This window comes from Chenopodium quinoa, unplaced genomic scaffold (genome assembly GCF_001683475.1).
Source record: "Chenopodium quinoa cultivar QQ74 unplaced genomic scaffold, ASM168347v1, whole genome shotgun sequence".
Classification (NCBI taxonomy): domain Eukaryota; kingdom Viridiplantae; phylum Streptophyta; class Magnoliopsida; order Caryophyllales; family Amaranthaceae; genus Chenopodium; species Chenopodium quinoa.
The window spans coordinates 1,960,988-1,980,303 of NW_018742329.1; the positions used below are offsets into that span (position 1 = coordinate 1,960,988).

The 19,316-nt window shown below is 34.3% G+C and overlaps 1 protein-coding gene across 1 annotated transcript; it reads right to left on the reverse strand.

The window, feature by feature from the left end:
- Nucleotides 1–449: 449 nt before the first annotated feature.
- On the reverse strand, nt 450–18,251 carry LOC110689977 (SH3 domain-containing protein 3-like). The gene is made up of 10 exons (XM_021866793.1): nt 18,044–18,251; nt 16,586–16,708; nt 14,914–14,983; nt 8,455–8,600; nt 6,251–6,352; nt 5,783–5,980; nt 5,616–5,678; nt 5,438–5,527; nt 2,534–2,608; nt 450–898 (listed from the first exon to the last, which is right to left on the reverse strand). The coding sequence occupies exons 1-10, from the start codon at nt 18,101–18,103 to the stop codon at nt 746–748; spliced, it is 1,080 nt and encodes a 359-aa protein (XP_021722485.1). The 5' UTR covers nt 18,104–18,251; the 3' UTR covers nt 450–745.
- Nucleotides 18,252–19,316: the final 1,065 nt, after the last annotated feature.

Below are 19,316 nucleotides of genomic sequence, written 5' to 3' on the forward strand. Positions count from 1 at the left end.
TTTTTAAAGAGGGAAAAGATTGGAAGAATAATTCCGGCAAAGATATCCCTTCATTTAATCAAGACTCTTGCACTGATATCATTGAATATTGAATATTGAATATTTCTTTAAAAAAGATGCTCCGTATTTTGTGAACCTACACCTGGGAGGCTGGGACCCTACGAATCCAAAAAATATGCATGACCTTAATTACAACTATACAAGATCCTACGAATTTTTTTGACAAAAGAAAGATCCTACGAAATTTGAATGACCATAATCTAGCAATCCAAATTCCAGTGAACAAGTCTTTTTGTACAAATCATACCTTAAATAAAATTGATTTTGACACATGGGAGAGCACATTTTTCCATGGAGACGTATTTTAGACCATTTATACTAAAATTATACTATGAAAGTAAACATTGTGACAACCCTAATTGATATATTATATAATAACATTTATTTATCTTATAATAGCAGAAAAATTAAATCAAATATAACATGTAAATAATGTAAAAGTCAAACTGATGCATTAAAAAAAAAAATTGAGGGAGTAGTTGTTAGGGATCAAACCCTTCACCTCGAGGTCACAAGATCAGAGTCATCATACATTTGCAAAACACATACATCGATACTACCTAGCAAACCAGGCAAAATAAAGATGCCAATCTATACACTACCTCCGGTTATTATAACTCGCAACAAATGAGTATTATTTGTGAGACATAAAATATCTCTTTGTTGCGAGTAATAAGAACCGGAGTTAGTAATAAGGCTCTTGATCATAACAAACAAGAGCTGTTGGTAATAAGGCAGCATTCCTTGCCGGAATCCTCTGACGATTCTCAACATAAGCTGTTGGAAACCAACCTGCTTTACCCTTGCATTCTCCTTCAGACCAGCCATCGGGGGTCACCTGTATAGCAATAACATAATGAAAAGAATCAGATTACCCCAGGGCATTAGCTAAAGATAAAAAAAAACACCAAAAAAAGAAGCATTTTGAGAAAAGTCCAGAGACCATTGGTAAAGCAGCATGCCAAACAATAGGTTTGCCCTCGATCATTATTTACAAAAAGAAGGTAGACTCAAGGGTCAGTGTTACTATCATACTATGTTTGCAAAAGAAGATTTGGAGGGAAAGGGAGGGAGGGGATCTCTCTCTCTCACTCTCTTATTTTTTTAAGAAAAATTTAGCATTAAACCACCTTTTTTTTTTGCAAGAAACCACCTTATTAAAATTTTTTCGCAAAAACACACCTTAATCTAAATTTTTTTTGCAAGGCCACACCTTTGGTCGGAAAATAGTTTTCGACCTTGTATTCCGTGGTTGACCCGACCACGTGCCTCACACGTGACACCCTAAAACCACTAACCAATTTTCCGGCGGCCAACCAATTTCCCCCACCCACTGCCAGCCCCTGCCAGCTGCCGGCGCTGGCGACCACCTCCCTACTCCAGTGCCGGCAATCCTGCTCCCTTCCCTTTCCTCTAACCCATGAATTCTCTCTCCTCCTCTTCCACCTAACCACCATCACTTCCTTCACTCACACCACCCGAACCTCGAGATCCACCACCACCCACTTTCCTCCACCCCAACCTCTTAAAACACCGTCTCAACCTTAGTTATCTCATAAACAACCACCACTCAAACTACCTCCATCTACAAAAACCACCGACAACCTCAACAACAACAACAAAAACAACCGACATCCACACATAATTTAAAAAAAAAAACAAAAAACAAAAAACAAAAACCTAAAAATATAGACAAGAATTCTCCCTCTATTTGCAGATTCCAATTCAATTGCACAACCTCAACTTCACCCGATTAATTTTTTGGAGAAAGAATCAGTTTTTTGGGTTACACATTGAGGGTTTTGCTTCAATTGAAAGATTAAGGAAGAAAGAGTACGAATTAAGGGGTAATTCGTGTGGTGTAGCTTGATTCTTCGTTTGTGGGAATTAAATAACAAATTTTGTCACTTACCTTGCTTAATATCGCTGAAAAGAATGGAGCTTGTTGCCTTAAACGGAGATTTATTGAAGGAGAAAGAAGAACAGAGGAGAGAGAGAGTGCAATTGGAGGAGAAAATGGGGAAAAAATGAAAAAGGATGGTATTGAGTGAGCACGTGACTCACACATGGTGGAGTCAACACCGGAATATACGATCAAACCCTTTTTTCTGGCCAAAGGTGTGGCGTTGCAAAAAAAAAAAATTGATTAAGGTGTTTCTTTGCAAAAAAAAAATTAAAAAAATAAAAAAAAATAAAAAAAATAAAAATAAAAATTATAAGGTGGTTTCTTGTAAAAAAATTGGTTATAAAAGGTGGTTTTTTGCAAAATTTCCTTTTTTTTTAATAATCTTTTTCACTCTTTTTTTTTTTTTTTTTTTTAAATAGTCAACATTTACACAGACACACAGTAATTGGACACAGTAGTACAGTACTAAATTACTAATAGCTTTTGAAAGAATACTTTTGCATTGAAAGCGAAGTGCAAGGCCAACAACAGCAAGAAACATAGTAAGAAAAAATAAAATAAACAAACCTTGCGAACAATAACATAGTCGCCAACTGCAAGACTCAGCTCTTTGTCAGTTTCAGCATAGAATGGATGGATTGCCTGAAAGAGAAGATGATCCTTGTAATCTCTAAGTTTCAGTTATGTACAATATAAAGCCCTAAATAAGATTAGGCACTGCAATCACGAGGCACACATCTCCTGAGCTATTCAATTGTTAGACTCTACTTTATCAACAAGTCGAGTAAAACTCAATTCGAAAGGCTCGCTGCTCGCAGGAGTAATAACATTTTTTTTTCTTTTTTTTTTTTTTTGACGGGAGTAATAACATATGGGATATATGGAAATGTTAAGTCAACCTTTTTTTTTTAACATATACGGGAGTAATAACATTTTTTTTTTTCCTTTTTTTTCTTCTTAATATATGGAATATTTGTAAATGTTAAGTCAACCTTTTGGCCATCCACTTTTATTATGTCAACCTTTTGATTATTTTTGGACACGTCATATTAGCATTAAATTTTATTAAGTTTTTTTACTTTGAAATATTGGGATGGAAAAGTTGAGTTGGCATTTAAGGATGCCAACACCATACACTCCAACAGTCCAACTTCCTCACAACCACCGTTCCACCACCCTTCTCCTTTACGGGCTAGCCCCACTAATACCCTCTTAACCAGCCACCTCACTGCGTTCTTCTTACGCATTCACATTTCACCTTTTTCACGTTGCTACCCATGCCCACACTTACTCAAACAACTATCCGCAAAATTCGCTGGCAACCGTATCTCTCACACCTTATCCACAAAATTTCCCTCAACGCTTTGCCCAAAAAAAAGGCACCAAATCCTCAGCCATCCCGCAATCATGCCAATCAAATCACAGCCGCAATTCACAACAAATTTTAACCAGTGATTCGTACACCCGGGTGTACCATGCGGATTAAAGCAGAAATTACATAATATATAATTATAAAGAATATCATAAATTTATAAAAGAATATATATATAAAGAACACAGTAACTTATGAGAAAATGCTTAAAAAAAAAGGTAAAAGATACTAATTGAGTTTTACCAAAAATTTATTGTCAAATCATTTCAAAAAATTCAGATATCAATAATTCCTCTATCTAAAATTACTTTCACAACAAATATAATTCAAAATTTCATTTTTAAATTTCAAAAATTTTAAAATATAAGAACATATTATCCAAGTAAAAAGAGCATAATACCTAATGAACATGATCAATTTATATAACTTAAAGAACATTATTCGTAATATAAAGAACATATAGTTTAGACTGATGAGACTAAAAAAAAAACATATTTATTTCAATTAAAAAGGATAAAAGAACATTTATCAGAATATGAAGAACATCATCTTCAACATTAGAAAATAACACCAAAACAGAAAAATAGATTAAATTGAAAATACATTTTCTCTAGACAACGAATTTGTTAATTACATCTTAAAGATTCAAAGGAATGATAAAATCAACTTCTTAATGACATTAAATCACTTCGAAATTCAAAATTTAACATGGTTTCTCTCTATATAAACACAATTTCTCTCTCTGAACAAAAAAATGAAATTTTTTGTTTACCAAAAGTAATATAAAATGTAAATAATAGATCAATAACGTGTTTTTTACAGGTCACTTTTTTTAACGTAACAATTAACGCTATTACATGGTTGACGTGTTCAGAATTAATTAAAAGGTTGACATAATAACAGCAGATGGCCAAAAGATAGACTTATTGTTTACAAATTTTCCTTTTTGTATATACATATATCTACAGTATTTTGAGAAATGATAAACTTGGTAAAATATAACCCTCGTCTTGTGCATATAATTTGAATAAAACAAACAAGAATAAAAACCTCAGCAAAGCCAACTTACACTGAAACATCTTCAATCTAGATGCACAAATTTTTTTTGTAGGTTTGAATTTGTAAACTTAAATATATGAAGCCAAATAAATCAATAGCAAATCCTCAAACACGTGTTCATAAAGAACTTAGAGCACAACAGGGAACAAGTGGTACCAGACTACCAGTGTCCATATCCTATTGAAGAATAATAATAATTTTTTTTTTTTTTTTTTAAAAACACCTTAGGGAAAACCAGTAAGTTAATCTAATGTTTGTATAAATATGAACTTTTAAAGTGTGTGTGTGTGTGTGTATTTTGGAATGCACTTTCCTTCATCCATACAGTTCATACCCCCCTGCACATATCCATATTAGTGATACCTAAAGTATATATATGTAGTAGTTGTATATTTTATCAATTTGTGGTACTGATTATATATAAATTAAGTTTAAATATAAGGCTTCGAGATCAAAGAACAAACCTCCCCCCCCCCCCTCTCCCTATCTTTCATCTCTACTTGTCTGCTCCCACTCACTGCCACAACCAACTTTAGAAGTTATTACTATCAGGCTATCAGCAGTTGTATCTGTGTGAGGTAATCAAAGCTGATTGGACAGATTTTAGCTCCCCTATATCTGTGAAATACCAATTCAGCAATCAAGGATAAGAGTGACTGAATATTAACAGATCAACAAGTAAAATTAGAACATCACCCACTCGACTAAAAGATTATGTTGGAAGTCTTTGTCTATATAATGCTTTCATGAACTACAAATTTTTAAGGCTCTCTTCACATTAATTTGTAATCTGAATGGCCCACTCTAATTTAGAAATATACGCAACTCTACTAATTCAGGTTTTTAAGACAGGCAAAAAATCAGTCCTAATTTAAGCCTATATAATTCTCATTCCATAGAAAGTTGACTTACCCTGTAACAGCACTCCACTTCACAAAACTCTAACAGAGAAACTCCAGCCCAGGAACGCAAGCAGTTATAGATCATTCAAAACTTTAAACATAAATAGAATGTAATAGATAGATAATGATTTCACATACTTCAGCTAAGCAGTACAATTTTTTCCCTGAGTTGTTCTCTATTGAGAGGACAGGAGGAGCTGCTTCTTTCTGCTGCTTCTCAGACACCATCTGAAACAGAGGAAAGGCCAACGTATACATATTTTGTTGGAGGATAAAATCAAATTTCCAATTCTAGAGATCGTAACTGCAGGTATACCTCAGCTTCAACCTCATTAAGAATAGTTGCTATTCTAACATGGTAATTCTTTTCCGCTTCAACCTTCAAGAGACGCATTAGATTGTTAGTCTGAGGAACTAGAGCCACCAAATTTGTTCTATGGTGTACCAGCATTATTTAATAGGATTACACATAATCTTATATACCAGTGCTACAAGCCTCTGAAATGTCAGTCTTTGCTGCTGTGATTCAACAGCAGATAAAGCACCAGCTGCTTCTTTGCCTAACACTGCCATGTTAGCTTTCAACTCTTGCATTCTAGCTTCTGCTGCTTGTAACTTTGCTGAATTTTCATGAGTTGAAGCCTCCCTAACACGTGCCCGCCTTCGATTAACCTCAACTGCCTGTTTTGCTTTAATGAAAATTCAATTTAAATAATGAGATAATATAACAGTAACGGTCACAGACTACAAAAGACTCGCTTTGACACTTTAATCATCTTATTTCTAAATCATCAAATGGCTATATTATTAATGATTGACCTTGATATAGAGGAGTAAGAAAACTGTAGTAAGGAAATTGGATGATAGCTGCAACATGGGGTTTTTTTAAACAAATGGAGATGGTATATAACAAGTACAGAGCCACTATATTATGCAGGGATAGTCACATACCTGTGTTTCTGCTTCCTGTCTCATACGACTATAACGTTGTGCAAGATGGCGAGCATCCTCTAGAGGAGTGCCAGTACTCATTTGCCTCAAGGGATCCAATATCTGGAAAGAAAAACACTCAAGTTAATAAGCCTTTAAAATTCAAGAGAAAGTGGAGAATGGATAAAAAGTTTCATAGATAAGGCTTTGGGACAGAGGTAGATGCTCAATAGCAAGAAGTATAATAAGCCGAAAAGTACAGAGCTTGAAGAAGTTGATTATGAAAGTGAACTAATACATATCAAAAAATATATGGCCCAAACCTGAACCCCCACAGAGGCACAGACCAGCCAAGAATGGGCAGTTCAAGGATTAAAGCGAGATGGGTTACCTGGCTCAACCCAAAAAACCAAAACCAGTTTTATATAACTGACTATCCAGAAATTTTGACAGGGAAAAAAAAATTATAAAAAGTAAAATAAAAAAAAAATGAAAAGAAAAGGATAATGCATGGGTCAAAACTGGAGCAGCCTAGTACTGGTCCAGTCCTGGTTCAAGGGGGCTCTGCTCTCCTGAACTGATTAATACTTGACAGTGGCTGGACCTGAACCACGCCATTCAAGATCCACCCTGGCCATGCCAGCCTCCCCTGTATAATTCATACATATCAGCAGCACTAGGCTGACTCATGTATTTTCAATATGCAAGGGTTCAAACTCATCCCAGAAAACAAATGTCGTCTGAACTGGTAACAATTTAAGATCATGCATGTGTACAGTTTAACACATAGATTTCAAAAACACAAATACTTCAGATTTACTATATTTTACTAGTGTTCCCACACACTAATAGTTGCCATCCAAAATTTGCAACTGCTCCAACCCTTGCTAAGTTAAGTTCCCAAATTCTAACAAACACGAGATGTCCCTTCATACTCCATTATTTATCATGTTCAGGAAAAAGAAAAGATTAGGTCACACTATTCCTTGTACAGTTGCCAATCACTATGTCATGGATCTAAGTAACCCACACACCAATCCGGGGTCAAGCCTCAACTTGGGTCAAACCCGGCCTGGTCAACCACCTTTAGTGGTGTACATGAGGCACAAAGGGAGGAGCAAGCATTGGCAGCAACAAGCAACAGCAGCAGGGGGCATTTCTTAGCAACAAGACAAACTCCATTAAGGAGAAGAGAAGGAAAGGAAGGCAGCTAGTTTCATTGTGTTCTATTTATGTTTTTCTAAATTAGCCAAGTATCACATGTTAGCCTTAAGGTCAGCTTGACCATTTTAGTATAAGTATGGTAGTTTGAGTAGTGGGAAGATTTTGCAGAAATTGAGTGAACCTCTTGAGAGACTTGTAGCCTCAAGCTACTAGAGAGATTTGTAGCCTAAAGCTACTGAGAGATTCATAACCTCAAGTTATGACTATCCTTATGTTATCCAACCTTTAATCAATCAAATGTTCAAGCTTTTAGCCTTAAATTAATATTAAACGTGCTTAATTAAATCAGTATAATTCAGTCTATAACACACTATTTAATTTTGTGGCGTTTTATATGCTGTTTGCATGTAAACAGAAAATTGATACTATTCATAATTATCTAAAAAACAGGAAATTTTGACAGAAAAGAGAAGACCAAGGGAGCAATTCTTACAAATCTTAACAGTTAGACAATCATCAGTTACACAAGACAGAATTCTGGCACATATAATTAATATATTATTCAAAAACAAGCTGAAAAATTAAATCTTCGTGGGGAAGGAAATTTAAACAGTGAACCTCTTATCTTATACTTCGTAATGGAGTTCGTATAATACATCCACTGTTACTATTCATACTCTCCTTTGATCATCTTTTATGATGTGTACACAAGGAAAAATAGTCATATAGAATCTTATTAGATTTGTCCTAATTTACATACAAAAAAATCGATTTTTTTTTATAAAATTATACTTAAAAGATATTAATTGTGTAAGTTGTGCACTGGCAAAAAGAGAGAGTAGATATCATTGCGACTGAATGTGCATGCTGGGGGACCAAATCTTCTATACTGTTACAAGGGACTCAAAGTAAAAACAACAAAGGATAAAAGACAATCCAATAACATACAGTTATGAGGGACTTAAATATCGAGAAGAGCTATAGTATACAAATTAGAAGATTAGATGCTTGCTTTCATTGCTTCTAGAAGTACCAAATGTATAAACAAGAAATTAAGCCACCTGAGATAATAGCAGTTTATTCAAATCCTCCTGCTCCTTCTCTACATGTTTTCGAGCATCGCCATAAATTGATGCAGCCTTAGCCAAAATGTTGTCTTCAATATTCTCAGCTCCATATTTGCAACACTCCTCGGACAATTTAGTGCCTGGCATTGAGAAGGTTTTAAAAAAATTATAAGAACAGCATTTCATTTGATTGTTTTCATATTACAGAGAAGCTAATCTAAATATACATTAGACATATGCTGACATACACTTCCCATCTCAAAAGCACAACATGTAGCATGCCTTTATCCTCCATATCAAACACTAGCATGCTATTAGGGGCCGTTTGGTTGGACCTTTTGTAATGGAATTTATTCCATCCAATTCATTGTTTAGTTAGACTTTTTAGGTATGGAACCTCATACCATGAAGATTTTAACTCTACCCCATCCCCTTAGACTCCCATACCCACCCCACCCACGAAGATTCATAATCTGTTTCATTAATTAATTAATGTTGAAACCATTCCAACAAATAAACCAAACAACTCTAAAATAGTATGGGATTTAGAATTCATGCCTCCCTAGTATGAGAATCCATACCAATCCAATCCAGTTTAATGAACCAAACATCCCCCTTAGTCTAGGTAGAATCTAAATTCATATGTACATAAGACACATTAGAAGATCTAGAGTTCTATGATAATTATTATAGGGAAGGGCCTATGTATATATATAACACGCAAGATGCGCTAAAGCAAGAGGGGTTATGCTGCACCAGGTGTGCCTCTTTGAATGCGGCTTGCGTAGAGCAAAAAAGAAAAATACTCTACCCTAATCACCTAGCGCCTCTACACGTAGGCACACTTTTTATACTATGGAAGTGACTACTATTAGAGGAAGCAAAGCCTATATATCTAAGCTAAGAAACCAAAGATGCAATGCTGTAGTGAGAATATAATAATGATCTCTATGAATAACTAAGAACATTCACGTAACAATGATTATCTTGCATATGTTAAAAAGTGATAAACTCGACATTTACTACAAATAGCTAATTAAATCTTATTCATGAATAATGAAATTAGGAATGCTATTATTGTGAGAGAAAGAGAGAATGTTAAGGAGAAACATTCATTTATTAGCATACACAATATTATATAAACGCAATATGTACTCATTTTGTATAAGAAGAAAGAAATAGAAAAAGTAAAACACACATAATATAAGAGATATAAGAGTTATTGTTTAGTGCATTTGTTTTCCTCTCTATATTACTGTCTCAAATTTATTTGTGTGTCCACCACGCTTCCAACAAAGTGGTACTAGAGACACGCTATATATAAAACATGGCAACAAAAAATAATGTCATAGCTTTTCAATACCCAAAACTCACAAAAGAAAATTATGATAAGTGGTCTCTACGAATGAAAATTATTCTTAGCACATAAGGACTTTGGGAGATTGTTGAAAAAGGTTTTATACAACCAGAAGATGACTCAACATATAAACAAGGTTTGGAAACCGAGAGGAAAAAGGATCAAAATGCACTTACGGTCATCCATCAATTTGGATGATGATATGTTTGAGAAAGTTGCTAACGCAACTAACTCCAAACAAGCATGGAATACTCTTCAAAATTTGTTTGAAGGAGTAAGTAGAGTAAAGAAGGTTCGACTTCAAACTCTAAGAGGAGAGTTTGAACACCTTAAGATGCTGATAAAGAATCCATCTCTATCCATCTCTACCATCTCTATCTCTGATTATTTTGGAAGAGTTTTATACATTGTGAATCAAATGAAGAGGCTTGGTGAGTCAATGCTAGATTCTCGTGTAGTTGAAAAAATACCATGCTCTCTTAATTCCGATTTCAACCACGTAGTGGTTGCTATCAAAGAGGCCAATAACGACTTGGATTCCATGACGATTGATGAATTAAATGGGTCTCTTAGAGCCTATGAACAAAGAATAGTTAAAAAAAGGTAAAAAGGAAGATGAGCAACAAGTGTTGCAAGCTAAATCTTTTTAAATAATAAAGGAGACACACGTGATAAACAAAGATTTCAATCACGTGGTAGAGGTGGTTCACGGGGACGCGAACGTGGCAATGGACGTGGCCAAGGAAGAGGGAGAGAAGACCAAAACACCAATAATTATGTTAGAGGTGAAACTTCTACTAGAGGCCGAGGAAGAGGTAGAGGAACGAACCAGTTTCAAAGAAACAGTAACAAAGCTAATATTCAATGTTACAATTGTGATTAATATGGCCATTTTGCATGGGAATGTTATTTTAAAAAGGTGCAAGAAGAAACAAATCTTATTGAAGATAAAGAAGATGCTAAAGATTCAACCATGCTATTAGCTCTAAAAATAGAAGACAAGTAAGATGAAAATTGCACATTGTATCTTGACAATGGAGCAAGTAATCATATGACAGGAGACATAAATAAATTTGTTGATCAAGATACCGTGTCAGGGAATGTTACTTTTGGCGATGGCTCAAAAGTAAAGATTGAAGAGAAAGGTACGATAATGATTGAAATAAAGGATTCTAGTCACAAATTAATTCCGGATGTTTATCATATTCCTAACTTAAGAAGTAATATGTTAAGCGTGGGTTAACTCTTAGAGGTCAATGGATGTTAAATAATAAAGGAGGGACAAAAGTTGTGGCTACGTGATAGATACTCTAAGCTTATAGCCATAGTCTCTATGACAAAAAACAGAATGTTCTTGATAAACTTACAAACAATGGGACCTATGTGTTTGAAGACGTGTATTGAAGATCCATCTTGGAAGTGGCATATGAGATTTGGTACCTTAATTTTGAAGGACTAAAGGAACTAAGTCACAAGAAAATGGTACAAGGATAACCCCATGTTGATCATCCAAATCAACTTTGTGAAGCATGTTTGCTGGGCAAACATTCAAGGAAGCCTTTTCCAAAACAAACTAATTCAAAAGCTCAAAAGCCACTTGAGTTAGTGCATTTAGATTTATGTGGACCTATCAAACCCACATCACTCGGTAACAGTTCATACTTAATGCTTTCCATTGATGATTATGGCTGGAAGACATGGGCTTATTTCTTAAAATATAAATCTGAAGCTTTTGACAGAAGTTCAAAGCATTAGTAGAGAAAGAAAGTGGTTATGAAATAAAAGCATTAAGGACCGATAGAGGTAGTGAATTCACATCTAAAGAATTCAACAAATATTGTGAAGAACAAAGAATTCGACGACCGCTTACTGTTCCTAGAACACCACAACAAAATGGGGTTGCCGAAAGGAAGAATAGAACCATTCTCAACATGGCAAGATCCATGCTGAAAAATAAGAAGATGCCAAAAGAATTTTGGCAGAATCACTTGCATGAGCAGTTTATTTGTCTAATCGTTCACCAACAAAGAGTTTGAAGAACGTGACACCTCAAGAAGCTTGGAGTGGATGGAAGACAAGTGTATCACATTTTCGAGTATTTGGTTCAGTTGCTTATGCACAAGTTCCTTAGCAACTAAGGTATAAACTTGATGATTCGAGTGAAAAACTTCTTTTCATTGTATATGAAGAAATGTCTAAGGGTTATAAGTTGTTTAATCCAAACACCAACAAGTCAGTAATTAGGAGAGACGTAGAGTTTGATGAAGAGGAAAAATGGGATTGGAGCATAGAAGAGGAAGAATCTTACAACTTTCTTCCTTATTTTGAAGAAGAAAATTCAACACATGTTTCAGAGACTCCCACTACTCCACCATCATCTCCTCAAATGTTATCACCTTCATTACATTCAAATGGAGATTCATCTAATTCAAGTGAAAGACCAAAGAAATATAGAAGTATTTCCGATCTTTATGAAACGACATAAAGGTTTGAAGATAATACTTCTTTATTTTGCTTATTCAGTGATATTGAACCAATGAGCTTTAATGAAGCAACGAAACAAAAGGAATGGATTCATGCCATGAATGAAGAAATACAAGCCATTCAAAAGAATGAAACATGGGAATTGACACCACTCCCATAAGGAAAGAAGGCGATAGGAGTCAAATGGGTATTCAAAATCAAGAGGAATGCTAATGGTGATGGTGAAAGATACAAAGCAAGAGTGGTTGCTAAAGGTTATAAGCAAAAGCAGGGAATAGACTATGAAGAGGTATTTGCCCCAATTGCCCAATTAGAGACACAGACAGGAGTTTGCTAATCTCAATAACAACACAATTTCAGTGGAAGATACATCAAATGGATGTAAAATCTGCTTTTCTAAAAAAAAGAAGTGTACGTTGAACAACCAGAAGGTTATGCTGTGAAGGGACAAGAGAATAAAGTACTTAGAATAATGTACTCACCACACATGGACTATTAAGTCGTTTGATGGAAAATCAATCTACTTCTCATCTGAAAGTGGCAAAGAGAATTCTCCGATACTTAAAAGGTACATTAGACCATTGGTTGTTATACTCTACTTCACATGATTTCAAGCTTATGGGATATTGTGATAGTGATTTTGTTGGAGATATTAACGATCGTAAAAGTATAACAGGCTTTGTGTTTCTACTCGGAAACAATGTTGTTTCATGGAGTTCAAAGAAACAACCAATTGTTACACTATCTACATGTGAATCAGAATACATTGCTACTACTTCGTGTGCATGTCATTCGATATGGTTAAGGAGATTATTGAAGGAACTCCAATTGCCACAAAAGGAACCCACCGAGATCATGACTGACAGTCAGCTCTTGGTTTGGCGAAAAATCCTGTCTTTCATGACCGAAGCAAACATATTAACACGAGGTTTCATTTCATCCGACAATGCATCAAATAGAAAGAAATCGAATAGAAGTTCGTAAAGTCTTTGGATCAAATTGCTAATATCTTTACGAAGCCATTGAAATTTGAAGATTTTAATAGGATGCAAAAGTTAATTAGTATTGCGAGAAAGTCAAGTTTAAGGGGAAGTGTAAAAAAGTGATAAACTTGACATTTACTACAAATAGTTAATTAAATCTTACTCATGAATAATGAAATTATGAATGCTATTATTATAAGAGAAAGAGAGAATGTTAAGGAGAAACATTCATTTATTAGCATACACAATATTATATAAACGCAATATGTACTCATTTTGTATTAAGAAGAAAGAAATAGAAAAAGTAAGACACACATTTTATAAGAGATATAAGAGTTATTGTTTAGTGCATTTGTTTTCCTCTCTATATTACTATCTCAAATATATTTGTGTGTCCACCACGCTTCCAACAGCATAATGCTCCATGCCTCCAAGCCTATTATCAGGTTTTTGACTAGCCCTTTACCCTAAGACAATTTAAATGTACGCCTTCCCACTTCAGCATTTATTCATTACTTCACCGGATTCAAATATACTTCGTTTCACAACTATAAAATCAACATCTCAATGGCTCTTTCTCTAATCTTTTTACTTATATATCTCCTCTCAGCCTCTCTTCATCTTATTTCAATGACTCTCTTTTACTGATGTACCCCTCTCCAGCTCGTAGCTAAATTAGATCAAGGGAAAGCCTTCATTAGTATGTCCTTTCAAAGTTTCAAAAACTGAACAATGGTTACTTTGATGAAATAAAAAAGAGTTTGGGAGAATAAGAGCTCAAAAGATGGTGGTGATTCGAACAAGTATGTGAGGTTTTGCCATCCAATTCCAAAGGTAGGTATATCAAGTTAGGTTTTGCATAGAGAGGCAACTCAGTGATGATTATCGCTCGAGGTAGGCAAAAAGATGTGATGCAAAAGCAAGAAAAAAAAAAAACATATGCTCTTAGTTCCAAACACCTACTCCAAAGACGTGTCAACTTCTTAATGCAATAAAAGATACGCCCCATCTCAAATTACTTTGTTGGCCGGTGAGTTTGTAAGTAACTAGTATAACTTCTCCATAAAACAGCTATCTAAACAAAGGCTTTATCCTTATTTTGTAACATTAGATTTACAAATGCATGTGGCCTTAAAATAATGAGATAAATTAAAAAAAATCTCTTTACGTGATTATAGAGAGATGCATAGGCAAACTCCTTATACAAGACTACAAGTTCTAATCTTGGAACTTACAGTACTATTTTAGACTTTCACTTAAAAACCTTCCTATATAAGAATGATTTCTACAAGGATTTAACCTTGAAAACTCATTCTTCCTATAAGGGCTTCATATGCTTATAATTCACTTGGATTTTCAAGGTAAACAACATCCCACAATGAGAGGAAGACCTCCCCTTGGGAAAAGGAAATCAATCAACCTTTAAATACAACTTGCATACATCAAAACAGTGGTAGAGCCTACAAGTATTATGGTGTTAAATAGAAGTGTGATACATCTCATATGCATTGACCTGATAGAGGAAGACAATTTATTGGGATCCAAGGCATGTTAAATACATGCAAAATCACCTAAAATAAAGAATGCAAATACATATATCTGATTTAGAAACACGCAAATCTCCTTTACCTGCTTCAATCTTTCTGTAGCCAAGAGTTGCAAATACTTCAGCAGCTTTGACAAGCTCTTTCTGGAAATCCTGAAAATGCCATTTGTAATAAAAGGTCATTTAAATGTATCATGCAAATAAGAAATAATAAAATCAAGGTCACAATCATACCAAAAAGAAAGAAAAAAAATTGTCTTAATGCCAAGAAACCTACTCATCTTTCCCTTATTCTCCTTGAGTACACGAGTCAAAGTATAAAAAAAATTTAGAGCCAAATATCATACAATAATCTAAAATCAAAGAGCAACATAATGTAGGGAACACACAACATGAAAAGATATGCAGAAGTGAAAGGTGACATAAGAATAAAGCAAATATCCACAACATTTATGATCAACATGAATTAACTAGCTAACAAAATTTCACAAATACAAATGGAAATGCTAAGTAATACTTGAAACCGATCCTGAAAAGCTTTTTTTTGTTTCTGAACTAATTTATAACACTTATTTCCTCCGTTTCCTTTTAGTTGACACGTTCAATTTAGGCAAACACTTTAAGGAGAGGAGAGAGGATGCTAAAGAAAGTGGGTAGACCATGCGCTTAGCATATTTAATCAAGTTTGTAGTGGGGTCAGCTAATAATAAACTTCCCAAAAAGGAATACGCGTCAACTAAAAAAATTTCCCAAAAAGGCATATGTGTCCACTAAAAAAACGGAGGTAGTATATAATAACATGTGTTGGACACCTACACTTGCCACATACCCTCATGGCCTCATTCGTTATGCACTTGCCATGAAGCACCATCACACCCATCATGCACTTGCCCCACAAGAAAGCTTGAACTTATAACCTTATGTTTGAGACTATAACCATTATTCCAAGGAATTACTTTTAACTTCTCTTCCACAAAAATAAATTATTAAGTCAATATTTCTCAAAGATAGAAGATGGAAAGAAAAGGAGGATAATGAGACCAACTACACGATGTTCATACTCACCTCTGCCTAACTCCAATACTTCAAATCCCAAATCTTCCTCCCAAAATCTACACCCCGAGTTAATGACCATCAATAATCCAACCGCAATGCCTCATATTTAACGCTTTTCAATAATTTAGCATAGTTTGATTCAAGTGAAGGATTTATACTCGGGCCCATGAACTAGTGATTCACCAAGTACACAAGACAAGCTTTGTTATTAGCTAGCTAATTGCCATCACATCTCTACTTGCCCATCTTTTTTTTTTTGGTTTACTCCCCAATTTTAATAACAAGGTAAGTGAACCAAACAATATAAGCCCCCTCCCCAGCTTTCTCCTCCCTCAGGTATTTGAACTTACATCTCCCTGTTGAAAAGCTGAAGGTAAAAAAAAATAACCTTTTGACTTCTTTGCATCAAATCCCATTCGACCACCTTTCACGTTCTTTAATTATTACAATTTGTCACCCATCAGAAACGTAAGTTATCAGAAAATAGAAATTAAAAGCTAATTATACTATTTTGTACAGCAATTTAAGGTAATCATAATGCCAGCATAGGAGACCATATATGGTTTTGTAGATCAGGAATCATATAAATCACTAAGTGTTCATCAGCAACCAATAATAAAATTGTACCCGTATTTATTAAAGAGCATACAATAAACACACTGACATGAAGAGATGGAAATAAGAAAAAAGCTATATTACCCTTCCTGAACGAGTTGATTTGTACAACTTGTCAAGTTGTTGATGTCTCTGCAATTCAACTTCGTCAATGACCATTATATCTGAGCTCTCATAGCCAGGTCCACTGATGTGCTTTATTACAGCCTGAAAAAACCCGATTGACAGGGATTTCCTATGTTATTTAAATACTATAGAAGATACACAGAAAACACCCACAAAATGAACAAATAAGACTTATAAATCTTCGAACATGAACTAAGCTTTAGAACACCATTCAAGATCCAGAATATCAAATATCAATAGCAGTGAATACTAACATTTTACTAATTAGAACTCATAGTGATCACGTTCATCCATGACCCAAAAAGCTCAGTTGATGATATTATTATATTCGATGTATATCTAAAAGACTACAACTTGATTGCCAAATATCTAAGTGTCCCTAGGGCTGTCATTCTGTCAAGGGACGACAAATGATACCAGTAGGCAACAAACAGTGAAGAATGCTCTATGCCTCTACCATTAATGTGTGATCTAATGTATACAAAAAGATTTGATAAGAACTTAATCAAATTCTCACCTGAATAATTGATTAGAGAAAAACACAATTTATGACGCTAATGTGGCTAATCAATCTCAAGTTTGACAAACTAGCTCAAATTTACAACACTATAATTTACAACTCTATAAAACCAGCCACACATAATCAAGGAAGCTATAACCCACACTAAATATTCCCATACTACACTCTCCCCCAACAAATTGTGCTTCGTACCCAAACGGAACTGATTTACTGAATTATTCTGATTTACTGAATTATTTATGAGAGAAGGAAATTAGGAACGGAACTGAAGTGAAATGAAGCTGAAGAGAACACGTCAACCAGCTAAGTATTCCCATACTATGTCAAATGAAGAATTCATCTTCACCCAAAAGTTTTTCCCGAGGGCTAAAAGTTTGAACACTATCAAATTATGGATTTGTCCAATTTGATATTCTCAAATTGGGTATTATGGGATTCGATATACTCGAAACAAGTATCATTTCATTTTTCATAGTATAGTAAAAATGTGCAGTGGGAACTCCAACATACTCAATTTTCGCAATTAGAACCCAAAAGAGTTACAGTGCCATTTTGATATATATGGAATAATTAGCACAAGGGTTTAATAAAATTAACATTCCAAATCTAACACAACCTTTATTTATCACCTTATATTACAAAATTCGAGCCTATAAATTATACTTTTCTATATCTATATATATATAAAAATTGATTTCAAATTACATATATTCAAATAAAAACACATATAACCCAATTTATCACCTAAAATTGCTGAGGTAATTTGGCAACTCAAAAAGTATCAAATAAACATTATAATCACAGAAATACACTAATTTTTTTACAATGCCATGAATTTTACGGGATAAATTGAAAATAAAAGAAAAAAAAATTGAAAAGCATGAATTTTGAAATACCTGTTGCTGCTTTGCAACTTGATCTCGTAATTTACTGGCTTGTCTTCTGAAAGAATCCATTGCTTTTCAATTAATTTGAAATGAGAAAAAGATTGAGCAGATGATGAGATTTGATATTCTGGGTAATTCAAAGGAGAGCAAAGAATGAAACACAATTACACAAGTGAAGTCATATCTCAATATGACAGCCAACTTCAAGTTATGCAAATTTTTGGGTCTCAAAGATGGCACTGACCGGGTCCAGACTGGAAAAATGGATCGGTCCAATCACCGAGTCGAGAAAATTATAGACTTGTTTGGTTGCCTAATAAATTCATAGAAGTTTATTTTCCTAGGAAATAGATTTCTATATACTTGTTTGGTTGACAATTATGTAGGAAGTGGGACTTCTTAGGAACTTTTACTTCCCACAAAATGGAGGAATTAACTTACCTAGTCCCCCTCAAGTAAGTTAAACTTCCCATGGAAAGTAGAAATTCCTACATTCAACCAAACAAATTTTGACAATTTCTAGGAATTACAATTTCATGGGCATTGAGTTTTCATGGAAATTTCTACTTCCTCCATTTAACCAAACAAGCTCTTTATTTCCGGTCTTCGATCCGATATGGTCCAAAACCCTCTAAAACCGGTATTGGACCAAACTATTGCTTATTATTATGCACAAAAACTATGGATTATTTTTAATAAGTTAGAAAAACTTTAATTTTATAAGCTTTATCTTTTTGTATTGGACTTACAAAAATGTTCTAAAATGGGTTCGGGTTTTGTATCGATTTTTCCGGTAGAGTATGAGTCTTACCTAGCTTAACCAATCCGATCGTTAGTTCTTGAAATTAAATTTTTTAGTCATCGATCCGGTCTTGAACCGGTGAACAGCCCTAATAACAATTCAGGTTTCAAAGATATAGCTAGAGATGTTATCAATGGATTCAATTCAATTCAGGTGGAGCTTCATCCACATCAATCTATCATTTCAATAACTCCATCCACACATTCATTCGTCACCCACTTCATCCTTTACCCGTATTCGTTCGTTCGTTCGTTATCCATGGATGAAACAGATGGATCTGGTGACTATTGGATGAATATTGAATGTGAAAAAATCCATATAAACTCTAATTTATAGTTAATTCAACAATTAATTTTTTTATTTAATTATTAACTAATAAAAAGGAAACAATAACAAGATGAAATATAAGGTTATATCCTTTGTTAATATTTTTTGTTTATAAAAGGGTACAATGGTCTCTTTAATCTGTTTAGCCAGGCT

Coding starts and splice junctions, on each gene's coding strand:
- LOC110689977 (XM_021866793.1), bottom strand. CDS start 18,103: ATGGATTCTTTCAGAAGACAAGCCAGTAAATTACGAGATCAAGTTGCA. Junction 16,709..18,043: donor AAGTTGCAAAGCAGCAACAG/GTATTTCAAAAT, acceptor GGGTTTTTTCAG/GCTGTAATAAAGCACATCAG. Junction 8,601..14,913: donor CTACAGAAAGATTGAAGCAG/GTAAAGGAGATT, acceptor TCTCAATGCCAG/GCACTAAATTGTCCGAGGAG.